Source organism: Actinia tenebrosa, unplaced genomic scaffold (genome assembly GCF_029948245.1).
Source record: "Actinia tenebrosa isolate PJP-AT-01 unplaced genomic scaffold, QUT_ActTen_1.0 PGA_scaffold5__44_contigs__length_20552954, whole genome shotgun sequence".
Lineage (NCBI taxonomy): Eukaryota > Metazoa > Cnidaria > Anthozoa > Actiniaria > Actiniidae > Actinia > Actinia tenebrosa.
In genome coordinates, this window is record NW_028292582.1 from 5,223,988 (window position 1) to 5,246,758 (window position 22,771).

A 22,771-nucleotide genomic window follows, 5' to 3' on the forward strand; every position below is an offset into this window, starting at 1 on the left:
TTTTATTTATTGTACTATACTGATCATAAGATATAAGGTACATTTATCAGATTTTATACCATTAATTCCATGTTTCTTGTTAATCGTTAAAAAGTTTGAAAGTTTCGCACTATAAGTCTGATCAATAAAGTTCATAACAAATGTTACAGACGAGGTATTACATTGTCAGATTATTTTTGTTCGTACTGAAAAAGATTTCTTTAGTTTTTATGTGTTGAATATTGTAAATATCGCTAGAGGCGGGTCTAGTAAGGGGGCTTTCAATTATTAGCGTATGGGGGGGGGGGGGGGGGGGGGGGTTCGGCAAAGTAGAGTGGGCTTACGTTATTTTGAGAAAGTAATTAGAGGGGGCTATCACATATTGAGGGGGATTGAGAACTTTTGCAGGATGAGGAATGGAGGGGGGGGGGTGTTATGCAATTGTTTTTTCTACCATGAAGGGGGGTGGGTTATGTTTGTAATGTTTATGTTTGTGGGTTATGTTTGTTATGTTTGTTTTTTTTTTTTGTTTCCATGTGATTTTGCCGACCCCTCCCCCCCCCCCCCCCCCCCCCCCCCTCCTCTACATGCGCTAGTACATGAAAGTCCCCTAAGACAAGGGTTTGCTTGTATTCGACCAGGTGGCATGTGATAATTATTTCCAAACATCTGTTAGCGCACGAACAAAAACATTGCACACTGTGACAAGATACGAAGTGCTCTGAGGGAACCCATTTACCCAAAACAATTATAATTTCTTGAGCAACACTTTCAAGAAAAACCTTTGTTGTTTTTCTGTTTTTTTTGTGTGTGTTTTTTTGTTTTGTTTTTTTGTTTTTTGAAGATTAGTATCATACAATCCTGAGAGAATCTGGGAAGATTCAACAGTTTTTCTCCCTCTAACAGACCTACCAAAGCTAAATTCCAGACGTTGTTTCAGGGTTTGATCTGTGAGTTAGCCATGCCCTGACTTAGATCAGCCCAGAGGTTATTTCAGGGTTTGATCTGTGAGTCAGCCGTGCCCTGACTTGATCAGCCCAGATGTTGTTTGCAGGGTTTGAATTGATAGGTGAGTTAGCCATGCCTTGACTTAGATCAACCCAGAGGTTGTTTCAGGGTTCGTTCTGTAAGAAGCCATGCCCTGACTTAGATCAACCCAGAGGTTGTTTCAGGGTTTAATCTGTGAGTTAGCCGTGCCCTGACTTAGATCAACCCAGAGGTTATTTCAGGGTTTAATCTGTGAGTTAGCCATGCCCTGACTTAGATCAACCCAGAGGTTGTTTCAGGGTTAGATCTGTGAGTTAGCCGTGTCCTGACTTAGATCAGCCCAGAGGTTGTTTCAGGGTTTGATCTGTGAGTTAGCCGTGCCCTGACTTTGATCAGCCCAGAGGTTGTTTCAGGGTTTGATCTGTGAGTTAGCCGTGCCCTGAGTTTGATCAGCCCAGAGGTTGTTTCAGGGTTTGATCTGAGTTAGCCATGCCCTGACTTAGATCAGCCCAGAGGTAGTTTCAGTGTTCGATCTGTGGGTTAGCCGTGCCCTGACTTAGATCAGCCCAGAGGTTGTTCCAGGGTTTAATCTGTGAGTTAGCCGTGCCCTGACTTAGATCAGCCCAGAGGTTGTTCCAGGGTAACGATTAAATTTAAAGGTTATGTACAATAGAGAGTATTTTACTTCCTCGTCGAGTTACTGTGCTCTCAGAGTTACATTAGTATCGATTTCTAAGACTTATTCAAGCACTTTAAGCTCTCCAAGAATAATGTCTTCAAACCCACGCATTTATGATAGCAGTGAATTAAAGGATAAAATTGTTGAACTTCCTGTTTGATCTCCAAACTCCCTTTCTAGACTGAGATGGGGGCCAATATACCCAAGGAATCTATTGTCCACTTCAAACCGTGTGATATAGTGTTTACGTGATGTCATAAGTAGAATTGTTTCTTTTCAAATGTTTTCATATCCACGTAAATATGAACGAATAAATTTCAGAAAGATAAAGGAACAATTCTCTAGAGAACACGTAAACATCACGTGGTTTGATGGTTTTTAGTTTGTAGGAAACCTTGAAAGGGGCTCGCTATAAGAGCTAAGCTGATTTGACAGGTGTGGAGTGCCCAAGAGCTTCTGAGAGCTAAACAATTGCGACTGAAACTCCTTCATTTGCGGATGTTCTTCTAGTATTTTCGCGGCTTTACAGATAAATTTGCTCTAGAGAAAAGAATCCCTTTTATTCTATATACTCAACTCGGGGGAACGAAACGTTTGAACATTGTTAATCACTAGTTGCAAGAATCATGAACGGCAGTAAGACCTCGGGTATACTGAAACATCTCGTTGCATCTGAATGTCCGTTAATCGAAGAATCCTCTCGCATCAAATCTTTCAGTTTTTTCATCCTTTCTGTGATAGTAATTACACTCGCATCTATTATAACAGCCACATTGAATGGTCTAGTTCTTGTAGGCATCTACAGAACCCCATCTCTACATACACCGTCGTTTTTTCTGCTGTTTGGCCTGGCGCTTTCTGATTTTGCCATTGGAGCCTTGGCTATGCCTTCCACGGTCGTACCGTTTGTGGTGTACACCATAGAAGATGAAACCTTGTTGAAGATGTGGTGCTGGTACAGACGAATACCAAACTTCATTTTACCCTGGTTATCTGGTGTGTCTGTTATCACGTTGACTTTAGTTAGTGTCGATCGTATGATTGCACTGCATCTTAATCTGCGATACCCAACGATTGTCACCAACAAACGCGTTGCCATCATAATCGCTATTGTTTGGATAATGACATCTTTAATCGCTCTAATTCAAATTTGGGCAACGAACTGGCTGCTGTGGTTATCGATTGCCGTCTTGGCAATATGCTTCATCATATCCTGCGTCAATAACGCTAAAATCCTCAAAATAGTTCGCCGACATCAACGGGAAATTTGCCAAGTTCGGGCACCGTATAATGGCAACAACCAACAAAACAACATGACATCACAGCGTTGGAAGAACACCAAGAATATGTTATGGATCTATGGACTATTCCTGGTATGTTATGCTCCATTCATGGTCACCGCAGTAATCATTAACGTAGGAAGTAGTCCACCATTAGCATTCTTCTGCTTCATCGCTAGCATGGGCTTAGTTCTTCTGAACTCACTTTTTAACCCTATTTTATATTGCGCCAAGATGAGCCAGATTCGCAGGGCTCTAGCCATGCAGCTGCCCGAGAGAATACGTCATTGGTTCAGACTAACAGTCCAGTTACAGTGACATAAATGCCAAAGCTAGGTATCAATATCTGAGAAGGAAGCGAGAAGCAGCTGCACAAGAAAATGTTTTGTGTAGAAATCTTACTACCCTGGGGTCCAGAGGTCATTTTTTTTTCGCTCCGGCGTTTGCTGTTCTGAAGTGAAGCTAGCTCGTTATAACCCAAAGCCCGGGAGTGGGGGAAAACCGGGATAAAGTGTATAGAGCGTTTTCACGTGACGTCACAGCGGCCATTATGGGGAACCAAAACGATACATTTTCTATCCTCCGGGCCAATTGAACTCTATTTTTATGCAAATACTGTGCAGAAAGTTTCTATTGTTTATGGCTGCCTTCTCACGTCAGTGAGAACGCTTTATAGGATATGCTCGTCGGAATATTTTTCAAAATACCCCTAAAAAATACCTAAATTTCTTTAAAATGGGCGTGGCTGGATGATTTGTTACCCCTAAGAGATACCCTAAAACATACCAAGAAATGCCGAAATTCTAAATTTCAATTTTAACACCCTCAAAGATACCAAATCGCTGATTTTTACCCCTAAGAGATATATCGACCTGCGGACCAAAGTCACAGCACTGCAAAAACAGAGATCGCGTTGAGTTTTTAGCATGTTTGGTTTACTCCACTCTCGATTCCCGAACTGACAAAATGAAATGTATCGGAGATAACTACATTGTGCGCTTAGAGTCAACCGCATTTGATTCTGAAATTAGTCGTACACGTTCGAGGTTGACTTGAGCAATAACTATTTCATAGCGATCGTGATAACGAATTCCAAGCGGTTTCACTGGCAGGCATACGAACATGACAACTAATTAGCATATCAGTTATTCCAATAGCCCACTTCCGAGATATACTTCGCATGTGACGCACAAAGGTCTCAGTATGAGGCTACGTGCTAAATGCTCAGTCATTCGTGACGGGCGGTAAAAATACATTTAATTTAGCACGTAGCCTCATATTGAAACCTTTGTGCGTGACAAGCGAAGCTTATCTCGGAAGAGGGCTAATCAATCATGCTGTGGAAATGTTTCTTGGCCAGGCGCTCTGGAGTTTACCAAATCCAAGCTAAACTACAACTAAGACCTGTAATGAAGTATCGGCGAATGAGTAAGCTTAATGTTGCTATTTGGGTTTTTTTTTTTTTTAATATATATATATAATTTCTATGTAAAGTTCAGTGGTGTTGTGTTTTTTCAATTTTTGACAACTCCTCTAAGTATACGAAATCGATTTTTTATAGATTTAAGCTTACGGGGGGACCTTTTTTTGTAGCTTTTTTCATAACTTTAAGCTCACCCATCCAGTTACAAAGTTTGCTCAACCGGACTTGACTCGGTTCATTGAATTAAGCCCACGTTTTTCCCACTGGGCCACGGTTCGAGGAGAATCAGCCTAACAAGAGCCGTGAGAAAAATGCACCAAATAGACTAGGCTTCTTAACATTATTTTCCAACCGATTCCGTGCGTGCTATCCTCGTTCTTCGCCGCTGGCCAGAAGAAACGCAGGATCTAGAACTCACATGATCACATCTGAGCGGGACAGTCGAACCCGGACCACAATGGTGAGAGGCGAGCGGTAAGTCACTACGCCACCCATGCCTACCAACCATTGAGATAATCAATATCAAAAAAAGTCATTGCATATTTCATTCCACACCTTTTTTTCGCCAAGACAAGAGTATCACAAAGTACCAACACAGCCAAGAAGACAGTTTTCTCCATTTTCTTTGCGATTCTCTGTCGAAGAAAAATCCCAAAGTATAAATTTGCCTTTTGAGATTTTAGTTAGAAATAGTTAAGATAAAATTTTCTGACTCTGAATTTTCGTGTAAGATTAATTGCCGACAAGACAACCTGGGTTCTGCAGGAGGGTTTTTTCGCGGATTTACTTTTACTGAGAGCGGTGAAGCCGAGAAAGCGATAAAAATATTCCTCTGCAATTCATGGTATATACTAGCTGGCGTTGAAAATTTCCTACAGTAAAGAAATAAAATATCTTGTATATATCCGCACCAAATTTGTGGAATCTTGTTTCAATAGTCCTTACCACGCGTTAAGATGAGAAGCGAATGAAAATCATGAATTGACTTGCATATATTTGTACAATATTAATTAGCCTTGTCCTTGGGATATCTTCGTGTAGAGGGCACAGTCTACGTTATTCAATCACGAAGCTATTGTATTCGGCTTAGCTCGGCTTTGTTAGCTTCGTTCAATTGTATAACTTGAAGTACGTACTAGAATAGCCTAGACTGGATCCTCTAGATATAATTAAATAGTAAGAACCATTCTTTAGGGAGTAGTGGACAGCAGTGTTTTGTCAAGCGTTTATGTGTATGTGTTTAATTGTTTTCAAATTTAAAACTTATGTAATTATAATAAATTTTTTTTGTCGAACTGGGATTCTTAGGATCATATGATAATCCTCAATTGAGTGCATGTTAAGGGCTTCAACGAGATATGGAGTGAACGGCTACTATAAATTCAACATGGAGGACCTAACCCCTCTCCCTGAAATGATAAAAATGATAATTCTACCTCATGCTCAGGGTATGAAAATAATTCAATAAAATATCAAACCATAGGTGGTAATTCATCAGGGTAAATTACTAGCTTTTCAAAACATTGTGTCATTTAAGTATTTGGGTAAACGGAATGTCTGAATTTTCTAAAGCTGTTTTCGTATCTGTGGGAAACATCCAATACATGCATCTAGGACCAAAGTAAAACTGGTTCTGTAGTCAGTGCCAAGAATAATCTGCCCGCTCGGCTATTTTGAAATTTTTGTATTTTATCTGATAATTATTTTCCCTAGACAATATATCTATCCGCTTTTTCTCCCATTGTAAGTGTTGGCATTACGCCTAAATTTGACAGATCCTACTAACATGAACTCGGTTTTGGCCACGTTTACGTGGGCCTCGTTTTCAGCATCAGCTCTATTAAACTACACCACGTTTTTGTATTAGAGTATAATCTGCAAACAGATTTGGAGTTGAGGTTTCTAAACAATTCAGTGGATCATTAATATATAGGATCGGAGAAATAGGAGAGGACCGAGTATGGATCCATGCGGTACCCCACAGGTAATTAACCTCTCCTGGGATTTAAACGCATTCTTTTCTATCACAAATAATATTGCCGCATGTAGTACAGTACCCTAGGCGTGCTGTAAGTCAGTATCGTCAGTTCCCAAAAATACGAAAACCGCTCTAGAAAATTCAGTCGTTATTTCTTCCATTTTTTTTCAGTAAGACAAAAACTTGAATCAAGACCAAGTGTTATTGAAAGCCAGTAATTACCCTCGTGACGTGCAAGGATTAATATAGCATCCTGCCATGTCGAATAATTTCAGTGCTATTAATTCATTTTATACCCTGCCAAATATAGAATTATCATTTAAAGTGGTGATAAAACTGTCATTGAGGCCCGCCTAACCTTGTGAAATCTCAAGGAAATAAATAGGTGTATAGTGGTGCTATTTTATAAGGATAGCCCATGTCGGCTTGGGCTTCCTGTGTATGTACAGTAAGTGGGCGTCCCATCTCGAAATCTTTTTCTGGCGGAAGTAATTTTAATTAAAATTCCTTTGCGAACCACAAAACCCCGGACGCCAGTTCTGAATGAGCACGTAGTGGTTTCCAGAACAGAGTAATATTTTATCATCAAAAAGATAAGTTAGAATTAAGTAAGGCTTCAGAGGGGTCGGGAGAAGAGGGTTTCAAGTGGCTTGAATATTCATTCGTTTTTCATTGTAGTTTATTCATAAACGTTTTCCTACAAGTGGTAAGCGCTAGCTTAAGATTAAACACAAACAATACTACAACTACATATGACCAACAAGACGTCCTTCACATGCCAAAAACCGCGTTCCCTAATGACATTAGACAGATTTAGATTCCCGTTTTTCCTTCCCGCAAACGGCAAACGTGACCACGTTTTTATCAACTTTCCTGTAATTTGTTTTTTACCTTTTACAAACCACTTTGACAAAGACAAGTATTCTTTTGTTTATCTACTACTTGAAGATTTTTGCGATCCCTTTTCACTAATTTTAAAGAATTTTTTAATAGTCAACTGACGTTTCACGTTTGCCGTCAACGAGAATAGAGAGAAGGTTTGCAGCATAGGTAAAGTGAAATACAGGAAAACGTGGTCACGTTTGCCGTTTGCAGGCAGGAAAAACGGGAATCTTAATCTGTCTAATATTCTTAAACTCTCTATTAACCGCTGCTGACTTCGGCGACAATCAGCAAAATCTTGATTACTTACTTTACTAACTTCATTAGAGTCCTATAGAACCCTTGCAGCACTTCGGAATGCAGCACTATTATTTAGAGGATATAACAAAAGGTTTCCAAAACTCAGGAGATTGAAATTATTTTGCTTTGTACTCCATATAGCCCTCTTCCGAGATATGCTTCGCTTGTCACGCACAAAGGTTTCAATGTGAGGCTTCGTGCATAATGCTCAGTGATTCGTGAAAGGAGAAAAGAATAAATTTGATTTAGCACGTAGCCTCGTACTGAAACCGTTGTGCGTGACAAGCGAAGCATATCTCGGAAGAGGACTATCGTTCAGTTGACGTCACTGAAGATGAATCGTGTATTCAAAATTTATTTTTTATTTTTCTGGGTAGCCATGTATAAAATTATCCAAAGTCAAAGAGGGAGGGTTAATGACGTTTTAATAAAGGTTTGCCAAACGTGGGGGGTTGGGGGTGTCAGTTAATCTTCAAGAAGTCACAACGAACAAAAGTCCTTCGACCCACCCCAGGAGATAATAAATGACTGGTCCCTTAAAGTGGGAAGACGTTTGAACCCAAGTTCGTCGTCGAGGAAAAATGGGACTTCACTTGGCATTGTTCACATCCGGAAGCACCACGACCGGAACAGGAAAGGGATTCCTATCGAGAGTTTACCTCAACAAAACCTTGGAATATCAAAATACCCTTGATAGGTGAACATCACGTTTACTTGCGTATCGAACACCTATAAATATCATGACTTGCAGACGAAAAATCACAGTTGCTGAGCCCGGCAGAAGAGTACGGACGGGAACCTCAGAGAGTCGATTCTAAGCAAGTTAAATTCTGTGCATGAATATTATCTTCCTTTGATTAGTGCCAATCGAGATGTCTGTACTCAACGTTGTTATCTTCTGTGTTCTCGTCGCTTGGAACTATGCAGGTAAAAATTTAATCAGTTTCAGTATACCGTCTCAAATTGAGTCGGTTACCTCTGCATCGAATGCTTTTATTGATAACAATCTGTGGGTTCTGTTTTAATAGCGCGCCTTAATACAGACACCCTGTTTTTTTCACACTTGTTTTTGGCCCATGCAGTGAATTCAAGGCATTCATTCGCCACTCTTAAATTAATCTCTGGTCCTTGTTTGTTCGTTTTTTCACTACTTCGGCCACGTGTTATAAATCGCGTTGGATCATGTTACGGTCACCAAAAAGGTCGAACATTGTTCTTGGATTCTTTTAAACAAATTATTTACTTAGTTTGTTTATCTGTTTCTCTAAATAGCAGCAGGGAAAGCTTCAATCAAGTTAGAAAAATGATATTTTGCTCGTATTTAGGAAGATAACTCAACGAATCAAGTAAATAATTTGGTTTTAAATTTTATTGGATTGTGTTGCGATCACTAAGATGATGTTCGGTCATTGTTCTTGGACTTCGGCACGATAAAATTTATACCACGTGATGGCTAGCGCCGAATTTTTTGTTTGTTTGTATTTTGCTATAGGATAGCACTAAATTAAATAGCCCAGTGGCCGTAACAAACCTTTAGCCGTCGTCCCTTGATCAAATTGAAATTTTGAAGTTAATTTTTGCGTAGGGACTGAACTGACCGAAGGAAAAAAAACATTCGACTGATTTTTTTTTTTTTTTGTTTCTTCCAGATGCACATGTCCAGGAATCCATAACTCTTCGAGTCTTCGACCGTTCGTTCAACCCCGGGGATGTAAGCGTGTACCAAAGGTTGCTCGACGCGAACTTAGAGGGACGCGGTTTCAATCGAGAGATCGTTACCAAGACAGTGACAGAGAAAGACAATTCCACCATGCACCAAGTAGTGTTTCTCTTTCACAAGACCGTTGCTTGCAGACGTGCTGGAGAAGTTGAAAGAAAAATCAATGAATACGTGGAAGGTAGGTGTACCAATTAAAAATGATCCCCATTCATTAAAAAAAAGAAATTGTTTCAAAATTCCTATCCGAGGGTGGAATTTGAGGTTCGACTCTCTCACCAAAGGCCGCTGGGATTTTTGGTTTGGGCGTTCGCCAAATTTTTGGCTTTTTCACTGAATTTTCCTCGCTGAGCCCCAATAAATAAACCGACAAACCCATCTCAAATACTCGCAACGCCATTCTCTTGGCTCTGTACGTACTGGAACTGAAACTTGGCTGTCATGCACTTCACACGCCGCTGCCACTCAACGGGCAGGAAGTTTATCATCTTACAAAGTAACTGCTCTTTACTTAATACATATATTTCTTTTTTCACAACAGGTCTACTCAGTGGAGAACTTGCAGATCGACTAGCTATCGAGTTAGAGAAGAGAAAGATCAACCAACTACCCACGTGCAAGGTTGGGATAGAAGTACACTTTCGAGTGGATCCCAGGACACTCTTCAGAGGACGCAGAGCACGTCGTGGGGTGGATCAACCTCGGGAGAGGAAACAAGACAACCATGTCTGCATTGGAGTTTGCATCCATATCGTCGCCGAGAAATAGCTTTATTGATGTGAAATTCATGATTTATTGTTATGGTTAAATTCTGTTTTTATCTTATTACAATCTGTTTGGGCAAATTAAAAGAATAGAGCAAGGCAAACAGTTTGGCATTGGGAAATGGGAGGGTGCGGAACCAACTAAATTGTTTTCTATCGAGAGAGGAGTACGGAGGGAAGACATTATTTAGAACACAGGTAACCCAATTCTAGAATTTATTACTATACTTGGAATCCCCATTTTTGATGAAAGAAAGGATGAGGAACTGGAAGGAAAGGGAAATATGACATAGCTTAAAACTGCATTTTTTTGATTGTATTAATTTTAATAAGATTTAATTTTTTCCATATTCTAATAAAAATGATTATGTACTTATTGACTGAGTGGGAGGGCCGTACGGGAAAATATTTGGCTCGAGGTGATGCCGTACGGACCGAGCGCAGCGAGGTCCGTACAAATGACCGAGAGCCAAATATTTTCCCGTACGGCCCGACCTAACTCAGTCAATAAGCATTTTATCATATGACCCTCACGAAAATAAAAATAAATAAGAAAAAGAAAGTGCGCGGATTCGAGCAGGGCCGGACGGGTTTTTCCGGCCCGCTTACGTCAACCCGTCCGGCCCCCATCACGTGACTTTTTCCAATGGTTTTATTAGAGCGCGCGAGCAGGGCCGTACGGGTCATATGATAATAAAAAATATTGCTGACAGTTGTATTGTTGGACTGGGCTTCCTGTGTTATTATCAAATCGCGGGCTCAACTGTAACAAAATACCATAGCAACCAGCCGACCAATCAGCGGCTTGTTTCCGGTTGCTAGCCTTTAACGTGTACAATAGAGACATAACAAACGATCAATGCTTCGAAATGGCTCTTCGATATTTACTCCAAAACTAGCCCAAAAATTGAATCGATCTCTCAAAACCATTCACCATGACCATAAAGGAACTTGTTGGAGAAATGAGCGGTAGTGAAGGCGAGCTCAGCGATGCTGGAGAGAGTGACTGTGAAGCAGAAAGCGCAGGAGATACTTTCAGTTCTTCAAGGACGCGTGTTTCTGAACAAACAGTTGAAACTCCAACTTCTCTAAAGAAGATAAAGCCCAAAAAGAAGAAGAAGAGGTATGGGAACTTTACTTTGTTGTGCTTAGTATCTAAGGGATTCATTAATAACTTTTTTTTTCGGTTCTGTATTTTTAGATGGCTGAGCGTCTGTCTTACCAACTGTAAATACGATAGTGGTATGTGTTGATTTTAACTTATCCCCCGGGACAATAGTCTATTGGAAAGTTTGTAAACTTCAAGTAATGCTGTTATTATCCCTCAAATCTTATCATTCTGTATTCTTTTATTATTAGTCCGTCGTGTAACGAAAAGATTTGGAATGAAGGACGTTGGTGAGGATGACGATTGGTCGTTGTTTTGGACTGATTGCTCAGTAGCTTTAGAACGTTGTATGGAAATGAAAAGATATCAAGTAAGTCAGTTGACATAGCGGATTTTTTTTTGCTAAGATTAATAAATCCCTTATCTTACGGGTTTCCATTTATCCTAAATTTTCAAATGGTCCAAAGAAGATCGGGAATCTTTTTGGAATCAAAAATCAATCCAAAAAATAAACCTTGTTGTTCGAGATGGGATGAATAAATGATGCACTCACACCTACCAAAGTCAATAACCGTCTTCGTATGGATCAAAATTCTTTTAAAAGTTTTTTTGGGATTATCATAATCTAAAGTACTACATTTTTCGAGCTCTTAGTACAGTATAATTCCCAAGGTATGATAATTTTTACAAAAATTTGAGACTCCAAAATTTGTGATTTTCTTACTAGCCACATATATAGGATTTGGGTATGCCAAACATTAATTTATCTGGTTTTATGGGATTAACTTCATAACAGACGACGGATTAATTTGTCTAAACTTTAACTAAAACTCATCAAAGCCCAGGCGCAGCAGTGTCTTTATTTTTACCACAGTTTTCAATGTTATGTACACTTGTCAGTTGGAAGCTCTGGCTGAAATTAGTTTTTTTTGGCTTCTGTCAATCAAGAATAATCAGTCGGTACCTTTCATATTTTTGACTGGCGGCAGCAAAAAACCAAATTCCAAAGAGCAACTTCTAACTACTAAATTTGGATTATATTGAAAATAGAAGTAAAACCTAATAAGCTAGTAAGAAATGTTTAATTTTTTCCTTTTATTTTTTAAATTTCAGAAAATCAACCATTTTCCTGGGATGAGTGAAATTTGTCGGAAAGACTTATTAGCAAGGAATATGAATAGACTCTGGAAACAGTTCCCTAAAGATTATGCAGTTTTCCCGAAGACTTGGTGTCTGCCTGCTGAGTGAGTTGCTCATTTGTTATAATAATAATAATAACTTTATTCATTAATTTTAATACAGAAGATTAATATAAAATTAAAAGGAGATATCTGAGGCTAGCTCTTTGACACACTTGGGATTAAAATGTACAAAGCTGTCATCCCATTTGATGGCATTGAGGATTTGAATGAATCCATCTGGTTGGGCTTTACTCTGTTTGCCAATAATTTTATTTTGCATACTGGGAGACATTTGATAAAAAGGTCAATAATTTTCTTATGTCTGCCATGCAGTGTATTGCCATTTTTCCTAAATTTATCATTTACTATTAACCTTCACCGCTTCCATTTGCAGTTGTTTTACATTTCTGAAGGCTATCATCAACATAGCCAAAATGTCAAGTCATATTTCCATTACTCATGTTTTTTGTAAAAACTTTATTCCCAAAAATGTTTTCATTTCTATTTTAAAAAGTTTAAGGATGGTGATTTTAGTTAACACTTTGTATATATTTTTTCTTTTTTCTTTTTATTATCTAGCTATGGTGAATTCCAAGCATATTGTAGGCAGAAGAAGAATAAAACATTTATAACAAAACCTGAAAGTGGGAGTCAAGGCAAAGGAATTGTCATTACTAAGAACCCTAAGGTACAAATCTAGTTTTTTTGCCTCTGGCAGAACATTTTATAATTTCACACTTAGATGGAAATGAAAACATGATACCAAATTTTAGCTTGACGAGGGACTGGTTTAAATGGTTATATTCTCTAGATTCCCTTGTAGCAAATAGTGGGATAAGTAAGAAAGTTTATGCTAACAAAAATATGGTAAAAACAATAAGAGGATTGAAGTAAGATGTGTGTTGCAGAGGGGGTGAACTAAACTTGCCAAAAGTCAATGATGTTTATGTTTTGTAAAAATTAAGTTTTATATGATTAATAATAAATGCATACTGCAACCCTGGGGGGGGTACTCCGCCAGAATTTGGGTAGGGGTGTTCCGCTGGGATTCTGAAAGGGGTACCCTGTTTATGACAAAAAAAACCCAAATTTGAAGACCTTGTTTATGACAAAAGATATAATTAATTGCACTGAGTTCCCGTTTCAATTATCATGTCAGCTCGCGTATTGTTTTTTTACGACCATAATAACCAGTTTCGGTCAATACGAAAGTAGAAACCCTGAATATGACAGAAAACTCGGGAAGAACTTTGAACTTGAGTGAAATTGCATACCCTGTTTATGACAAGAAGCTCGAAAAACCATACCCTGTTCAGCGGATCATCCCCGTATAGTCCATATATGGGGGTAATCCCCCCCCCTGGGACTGCAACAGAGTCCTAATTGGTCAACTTGTTTCCCTAGCAGAGATGATTCCTTTTTTTTGCCAGAAATGCTGCTGTTAAAATAGAAACAGATCAGTGGGGTTGTCTTCAAACGGTTCCCTTCAAACCTTTCTCCTGTTCCTAGTAGGATTTGAGATAATGGGACTTTACTATATCAAATATTTTCATTTCCATTTCAGGATATCAAACCAGGAGAACACTTAGTTTGTCAACAGTACATATCCAAACCTTTTCTTATAGACGGATTCAAATTTGATCTTCGAATTTATGTGTTGGTTACATCTTGTGACCCACTGCGAATATTTGTATATGAAGATGGCTTGGGTAGATTTGCTACAATGCCATACACGGAACCACAGAATAGTAACTTGGTATGTAACACTGGTGTTTTTACTGCAGTTTTGCAATATTCTGTGAACTGGTAGTTGCAAGCTGCACATTGAAATTGGATGTTTCGCTGTCGACAAACAAAAATAATCATTTGGTACCTTTTAGGTTTTTTGACTGGCGACAGTGAAAAACCAATTTCACAGTTCCAGCCGTTAAAATGTGGTAGTTCGCAGAATATCAAAAACTGCAGTAATCAATCAAGTTTTATATAAATGGGAAAAACATGCCATTTTTATCATTAGACACTGGCACAGCAATAGTTCAAGAGATGGGGGGAGGGGTACCAAATTTTGGTACCAAAATTTTCCACCTAATTCCGACATCTCCATTGTGAATTTCAGCCATAAATTGCTCTATTTAGTCTCACAGAGCTTCTCAGTTATCTTGATATGGAACAAAATTGAATTTCTCCCACATTGTGTCTAAGATAAATAATAATTCTGGAAATGAAGTTTTAGGGAGGGTGTAAATGCCCACCTTGCCTGTCAATTATGACTGTGGAATTTTTTTGGTAAAGTAAAGAATGCACAACTATTTACAATATTTTACAAACACTTTGAAATTTCACAGCAAGAGTGCGAACAATATATCCGTGAAATATTAGTAATACTAACTTACACTATTTTATGCTAATTATATCGTTTTCTTTTGTTTAACTTGCACTATTTTGAACGATTTAGTAATTAGTGTTTCACGGATATATTGTTTGCACTCTACCATTCACTGGAACACAAAGTTCAGACTAACCCTAAGCAACAGAAAGTTTAAAAGTGAATTGATTATCAGGATATCAATAATGCAATTTTCTCACACATCATTCTTATTATTGCTGTTTGTTTTTAGGACGACATTTGTATGCACCTTACGAATTATGCCATTAATAAACACAGTAAAGATTTCATTAGGGATGAAGAAACTGGAAGCAAAAGGTAAGAATTCTTTCTAAATTCAATAAATAATAATTTTACATTTTACTAAATAACGATGGATTCACTTTACTTGGCACGTAAAAAAATAGTAATCTTGATACATAGTAGTAGGCACTATTTTTTTGTTTATTTGTAAGATCATTTCAATAACGAATATAATGTAAATATTATGATCATATAAAGGAACATATTTATAACTGCAGCCAAACTTTGTTTGCAGGAGATTAACGACCGTTAACAAGTGGTTTGAAGAAAATGGTTACGATATTAAAGAAATTTGGGGACGCATTGAGGTGAGAACAAAGCCTAAAATCTTAACATACCTTGTAAATTTGGATTTTGAAAAATAAGTTTTTCAATAAGTTTGCCAAAAGTGTTGCAACTGATAGTTGAGTAAATATTGAGCGTTGTCTTCATGTTGACTTATTAAAGGAAAAATGTTTATTGCTCGTTTAAGTTCTTGAAAAAGGTTTAGAAAAAGGAGAGGCATATTTTACCACATTTTGAAACCTGAAACCAAATCTGACATGAACATTAACGCGATTTTAACTTCCCTTGTGAAAATTTTTCACAGCTTTTTCACAAGTTTCAGATAAGTCAGTCGAAAAATATAGAATCAATAAATGAGAAATTATACTTAATGTTTGATCTTTTTTTTCTTTTTTTAGGATGTTATAATTAAAACGCTGATTACAGCTCATCCCATCCTCAAACACAACTACAGAACCTGTTTCCCCAACCACAACAAAGGCAGCGCCTGCTTTGAGATCCTGGGTTTTGATATTTTATTAGACAAAAAACTAAAGCCATGGGTTATTGAGGTAAGCAGAGGAAAAATACGAAATGGGACAATTATCAATTGTTATTTTCCGTCATTTTTGATATGCGAGGCGGACAAGATTTGAGACGCGATTATGCGGAGGAATTTTTTCTGCGACTTGTCTCGCAGGGCGTAATCGTCCGATTCAAGTCCTGAAACGGCATCGAGTTTTGATTGGAAGATCAGCGCATTGTTACCGTCCTTTTCGACAAACTATTATTGGTTTCGCGGACTTGAAGAATATTTATTAATTCATGTAACTGTAAACATTTTGTTCTAAATATGCGACACTGGGTAGAGTGCATACCAAATATCCTTGAAAAAATAACAAAATTGTACAAATTAGTGCGAAGGTTTGTATGTCAACGGTCTATTGAACTAACTAATTATTGCAAATTTGCGCAATTCGAACAATTTTGTTCGCGGACTATATGCACTCTAATGTATCTTTGAACTATTTTCGCAATTTGTTTGCGCGAGAAAAAAGAGTGCAATAGCGATTGCGGCTTTTTGACAACGAAATCTTTGAGCCACATTTTTGCTAGATCTTCACTTGCCTTGTAACAAAAACTTAAAGACAAAGTCTGACAGATACCTAGAAATAGTGCCGTCATCGCAGAATTTTTATTTGATTTAAAGTGGCGAGTGCTCGACGCTTGTAGATCCTTATTTTTCGATAACTTATCCCCCAAGCTCAATGCAAATTGTTTAACATCTTTCACTATCTTTAGGTCAACCATTCGCCGAGTTTCACGACGGATTCCCCTCTGGACAAGGAGATCAAAGAGGGTTTGATGATGGATGCCTTGAATCTCTTGAACTTCGGTGCCTGTGATCGACGGAAAATCATTGACGAGGACAAGAGACGGGTTCGCGATAGGTTGTTACAAAAACAAAAACCAAAAGAAATAAAGTAAGGAAAAGTCCTAAATATATTAAGTAAATTCATCTTTATATTTCCTTTCTAAACTAGGGTCCTGTGTCTCAAACGTTTATCGTTGTTTCTCATATTTAAATTTTATTTCAAATTCTTAGTGATTGGATTTTACAATGAACAACTAAAATAATCAATGTTACATCTTGATGGCAAAGTTTATCACTTACTTATTTTTGTTCTATTTTTTCATTTCCAATTCAAGGCGCGAAGAAAGTGTCGATTCTCAGGCACAGTACAACGAATGGACAACAAAATACGAAGATAAAAACCTTGGAAAATACCGGTAAATTGATTTTTTTTAAATCTTGATTTTCACCATTAAGATTTAAATTGGTCTAATAAGTACTGATAAGAGAAAATGAACTAAGAGAAGGAATCCCCCCCTATACAGCCTTGTAACCATCATGTGCACAGTTTGATGCTATTTTTGAACCATTTGTTTTTATGCACGCGCATTTACTGCACGCGCTATACGCTGTTTGCTTACTTTTTTAGGGTTTTTTCCGTTATTTCGACTCAGCCCTGAATATGAATGTGCACGTCGATTGCTTGGCAAATACGACAGGAAATTGAAGTAGTAATTTGTTCCACTTTCTGGAGTATTTTAGCATTTATTTTCCAAAACTTTCGACCTACATCGTCATCTTGAGGGCAGATTTGAACATTTGAACATAAGGAAAGCGCAAGAAAACGTTAGCAAACAGCGTAGAGCGCGCGCGTACTATGCGCGTGCAGAAAATCAAACGATCAAATAAATGATATCATTGGATGATATTTTTAGAATAGATTCTAAAAATAGCATCAAAGTGTGCACATAATGGGGCACGGGGATTCCTTCTCTTAGTTCATATTCTCTTGGTACTGATTATAACCTCATAGTAGTCCCCCTTCCCCAGGGCCTGATACGCAGTTTAATTTAATTATAATCATTAATTTATTAAATTTTTCTTTTGTGTGTGATGAATTTTTAGACGAATTTACCCGCAAGGCAATGAAGAAAAATATGAAAAATTCTTCGAAAACAGTTGTTCCTTATTCCAGGAAACGGCGGCTTCGAAAGCAAGGACAGAATGTGCAAGGTTTGTGTATAGAAATAAGTAAAGAATACGCAAAAAAACGTAATTTAAAAGAATAAAATCACGGTAACCAGCCAAGAACCGCGCGCGTCATATCATAATAATGGGAGGTTCTTAAATAGCGCATTTATAGTGAAGAAATAGAAAACGCGCGCGCGTGCTGTGTGCAGTTACAAAGCACGCGGGGGTTGGCAGAACACGAGAGAAGTGTTAGGAGAAGCACGACGTAATACAAATTACAATAACCGTTATTTTAGATAGGAATGACGCAACTGGAAGTGCGCGCGCGTACGGTGTGCTCTCATAAAGCACGCGCTCACAACCAATCAGAACGCAGGATTTATAATAATTATTTGATACATCGTCTTGATGCGCTTTACATTTTTAAGACCAGTGGAGGACTTTACCAGCTGCATATTATCATATACATTATCTTTTATTATATATTTCAAATATTTTATAATTTAGATTATTAACTGAAATTCCTACTCGTTAAGATTGTTTAATTATTCCATTGGTTTCTTGTGTTTAGAGTTCAACGCGAGCAGATTGCGGCTAAACATGAGCTTGACGTTGCAAAACAGAACAAGAAATCATCTAAAAAGGATACCGTGAGACCAGAGAGTCCTCATGGGGGACGGTCAACGAGAAGGGTATTTAATAAAAATCACCTCAGTAGAACTAAACCCATTCAGGTAATGCTTCCTTCATTCGTGCTTTTATTTATTTATTTCTTTTTTCGTTTCTTTATTCCCTTTTTTCATTCATTCTTCTACTTTTTTCTTTATTCCTTTCCTTCCTTCCATCCATCCATCCATCCATCCATCCATCCATCCATCCATCCATCCATCCATCCATCCATCCACCCATCCACCCATCCACCCACCCACCCACCCACCCATCCATCCATCCATCCATCCATCCACCCACCCACCCATCCATCCATCCATCCATCCATCCATCCATCCATCCATCCATCCATTCTTCCTTGCATGCTTCCTTCCCTAGTTCTGAGTCGTTCGTTTCTTCATTTCAATCTCATTTATTTTTATTCCTTCCTTGCTTCCTTGCTTGCTTTTTTCTTTCCCTGCTTCCTTCGTTCGTTCGTTCCTTTCCTTCCTTCCTTCCTTCCTTCCTTCCTTCCTTCCTTCTTGCACTTTTTTTTATTCGTTCTTTTCCCCAAACTTGATTTCATTCATTCTTTCTTTCCTTCCCTATTGAACTAACTAATCAATTCTACTTTTCATCTATTTTTCACCCATTCCCCACTAACGTTTTCTTTTGTCTTAACACATTCAGGATCTCCCCAAGCCCAGCAATTCGACTTTCTTCCTCGACACCACCAAGCCCATGGAGATAACCGAGGAGGAAGAGCTAGAGAGAATAACATCGCTTCTACAACGAGACAACCTCATACGAGGACTCGGCGTGGTGGAATTTGTTTACAAACTTCTTCACTGTACCCCTGGTACTGGAGGCCCTCAGAAGAACTGTTATCTTCATGATAAGGTAGGTTTTCTCCACTCGTAGTTTGTTGGTGTTACATTTAATTAGCGGAGTGATGTCCCTTGACTTTCTCAAAGTTCGTTTATCACTCCATCGCTCGATCCGAAAAACATAGCTTGCTTTCATTCCTATGACGCAATCTGTACGACTCAGCTGCGATATATCAAGATCAAGAGGGATTTCAAACAAGCGGACACAAAGCTGCTATAAAAAGACTACTTACCCTGGAATACAATATTCGAATAGAAATTATTTTAAACTCAATACCTTCAACTACAATTACATTGAAAATTACCAAAAGAAATTTGCGCCCCATCATGGACATTCTTTGATGCTATTTTTAGAATGTTTGATGCTTTTTTTAAAATAATTCATTCGATCTTTTTTTTTACGCACGCGCGCTCTTTTCTCTTTTTTTTTTTCTTCTTTTTTTTCTTTTTTTTTCTTTTTTTTTGTGCGCGCGCAGATAGCAAATGTGATCCTTAAAAAACATCAAACGGTGCCTATGATGGTTACAAGCTTGAAAACCAGATACTCCTCTTAGTTTTCTCTTAAAAGTGATTACAATTTATTTATTTATCTATTTTTTTCTAGAATTCAAAAGACGACGCGTCGATAGCAAGATCACTAGCTGACAGAGTCATTTCAAATCTCCAGGCTTCATCGGCGCTATCCTCTGCAGGAGCTGCCTCAGCGTATTCATCGACAAACTCCTACAACCGGATGCTACCGTACCAAGCCCTACCGCTGTCCGCCACTGTCAATCTGAACCCACACCATCAGCAGCACCCGGCGAGCCGCGGTGATCGGAGATCCTTAGGATCTTTCTATGTGGGCTCAACTTCTGCTGGGAACACTGGGAGTAACTTTTCCCCCCTCGGTATACCAAGGCATCGACTCGTTCCTAGAAAACCCATGATCAAGTCATCTAGTAGTGTTACAGACACCACAGAGTGGCGTTCGAATGTTAACTTAGAGGAACCAAGACTCACTGGGTATAATCAGATATGCGAGACTCGAAGTGATAGTCACCCAAGTTCAGGGGAGAAGGGAAGGACGTACAGTGCCTCAGCAGCCAAGCCTCCGCACGACACGCCGCCCAACGCAGCACGAGCGAACCCACGGATAACCATGGCAACGAGTTCTGGGAGTACCATAGCAAGCCCAGCAGGGATTAATTCGCCGTACAACATAACGCAGCAGTATGCCTGTACGGTTCATCCATTCCCTAACGTGGTTAAAGTCGCCCAGCAACCGCAGTCCATGGGACTGTCTGTGATATCGGGGCCTGCGCCTGTTGTTCATAGACCCGACGGCAGCGGGACACCCGGGGATACTGGACCGCGGATTAGGAGACCAAGCAATCCCCTAACGAATCCGGCAAGGTAAGAATAGAAGAATTCGTTAATCGGATATTTTAAGGGGGGTGGGGGGCATCAAGTATTGTAGCTCTTTATTGGTTAGCTCGTGTTGCCGCTCCAAAGATGGTAGGGGAGGCAGGAGGGAGGCAGGAGGGAGTGATAAGAACTATGCTTCGTGGTCATACATGGACTGTATAGCGGTTGGCAGAGGCGCTTTCACATGCTTTCACTTCGACCCCGTTGAGCTGCGCCACTGCTGTACTTGTGGTGGTGATTAGTGCTAACGAGAATAAAAACTTGGGAACCAGGGTATCTCTAAGAGGGAAAACAGCAAGTATTTCTAACCTTTTACTATGTAGGCGGTGTTCCAAAGCAAAAGAGGGTGGGGTCGGGGACAAGAAGGGGAAGGGGAACAGGGTAGGCAAGAAATAAATTGTTTTAAATCTATCTGTGTATAATACTCAATGGGATGATTCTGATTTTGGTTTTAGGGCGACAAAAGTTCAAAGAGCAAGAGAGACGCCCAATACTCTAAGAGTTAAGGTATACATAAATAATATCCAGTTTATCTTGTCTTGAATATAAGAGTGGTTTATTGCTGTAGGTCATGAGTAACGGTTTCAGCAATTCCCAGAGCCGTTCAACTAAGAGGACAAAAGTAACAATGAATTTCAGTTCTCATGAAAATAGGATTCATTGTTTTATCTTCTGGATAATGTTGCATTGGAGATATTCTGTAAGGGGTCTATACCCTCTCACGCCTCACGGTACTGGATTCCCCGACCCCTCTCCTTTATAAAGGCTTTACACCATCATGTGATGGCAGCCATGACAGGAAGAGGAACAATTGAATCTGGTCTAACATGATACATGAGAAAGAATTTAGTTTCCCAGTGGGAAAAAGACTATGATCGTGCCTCCTGTCATGGCTGCCATAATGCGAAAGTGCAAAGCCTCTATATCGGGTCCCGTAAGATGAAAATAGACCTTTTTCGAGTTGCAAAAAACCGCTGTGTTCTTTGATTACAGACTCATTTACTCAGGGTAAGCCTCAAATTAGTGTCTAAATATTCACCATTTTCCATACGTCGGTTACCGGTCAAACACAAAGCGATCAAGCGAGGCAATAAGGTACTTTCAAAGGATTATTCAAATTTGAACCCTGCAACCTCGACTGAATGATTTGTGTTTGACCAGTGATGTATGGAAAATGGTGAAAATCAGAACGGTAAAGTAAAGAATGCACAACTTTAGCAATACAAACACTTTGAAATTCCACTGGAATACTCTGGAAGACATGACTATTCTACACAAAATTGAGGCTAATCCTGAGGGGCAAAGAACTCGAAACTGGGGTATCGTTTAAACCTTATCAAAAATATTCATCAAACTTATTTATTTCTTTTCCAGCATTTACACGAAAACCATGCAGTTGCATAGCCTTGACACGTGACTACCTTAAACCAATAAGATGATACAATCAGTCGATGATGTCATGGCGCTCCTGTAGTAACGCCGCCATCTTGAAAATAAGAAGTTTAAAATGCATGTCTAGAAATCTAAAATTGTAAAAAATAATTCAGGAGTGAAGAAATTCTTTGGCTAGGAAATGTAGTTAGAATTACCAAATTGAATAGCAAAATTTGTAAATATTTTTTTCAAATTACACGATATTTGTTAGTATTTATTGTGTAAGTTGTAAAAATCAATTACAGTAAGTGTACATATGTACAAATTCTTGAAAACGATGAATTACAAAAAATAGCAGAAATTTGATCAATGATTGACAAGATGTTTATGGAAAAATTTTACAGGATGCAAGAAAAACTCATCGAAAATTATTTTCGACTTGATTTGAAAATAAAATATTTTATACCAATAAAGATGCATTGTTTTTCCTTTTAAAAGAATAATCTAAAAAGTGCGCACTCTTATAGACCTCACTAATTCTCTATTTTAGGCAGATACTTGCAATGAAGTCTGCGGTTAACTCGTCAGTTTTTGTATAACAATTCTCCACGTTCCCAAAATCTGTGGGGTGTGCACATATTTCAGATGACCGGCAAATGATCGGAGTGGTAAATAGAAA

The 22,771-nt window shown here is 38.7% G+C and overlaps 3 protein-coding genes across 5 annotated transcripts; all 3 read left to right on the forward strand.

The window, feature by feature from the left end:
• Window positions 1–2,271: 2,271 nt before the first annotated feature.
• Window positions 2,272–3,243, forward strand: LOC116291616 (adenosine receptor A3-like). Its single transcript, XM_031698798.1, has one exon. It carries the CDS (start codon window positions 2,272–2,274, stop codon window positions 3,241–3,243), a length of 972 nt encoding a protein of 323 aa, XP_031554658.1.
• Window positions 3,244–8,253: 5,010 nt separating this feature from the next.
• Window positions 8,254–10,093, forward strand: LOC116291603 (uncharacterized). Its single transcript, XM_031698784.1, has 3 exons — window positions 8,254–8,435; window positions 9,158–9,406; window positions 9,767–10,093. The coding sequence occupies exons 1-3, from the start codon at window positions 8,381–8,383 to the stop codon at window positions 9,991–9,993; spliced, it is 531 nt and encodes a 176-aa protein (XP_031554644.1). The 5' UTR covers window positions 8,254–8,380; the 3' UTR covers window positions 9,994–10,093.
• Window positions 10,094–10,426: 333 nt separating this feature from the next.
• LOC116291602 (tubulin polyglutamylase TTLL13) lies at window positions 10,427–22,565 on the forward strand. Of its 3 annotated transcripts, XM_031698783.2 has the most exons (17): window positions 10,427–11,112; window positions 11,191–11,231; window positions 11,349–11,467; window positions 12,211–12,341; window positions 12,858–12,966; window positions 13,843–14,034; window positions 14,897–14,982; window positions 15,203–15,275; window positions 15,651–15,803; window positions 16,534–16,715; window positions 16,942–17,022; window positions 17,711–17,818; window positions 18,348–18,510; window positions 19,115–19,324; window positions 19,916–20,706; window positions 21,174–21,225; window positions 22,093–22,565. In XM_031698783.2, the coding sequence occupies exons 1-17, from the start codon at window positions 10,925–10,927 to the stop codon at window positions 22,120–22,122; spliced, it is 2,709 nt and encodes a 902-aa protein (XP_031554643.2). In that variant the 5' UTR covers window positions 10,427–10,924; the 3' UTR covers window positions 22,123–22,565. The 3 variants fall into 3 exon arrangements, with proteins under 3 accessions (XP_031554643.2, XP_031554641.2, XP_031554642.2); XM_031698781.2 differs by having other exon boundaries at window positions 10,427–11,231; XM_031698782.2 differs by having other exon boundaries at window positions 10,427–11,231; window positions 18,348–18,468.
• The last annotated feature ends 206 nt before the right edge of the window (window positions 22,566–22,771 follow it).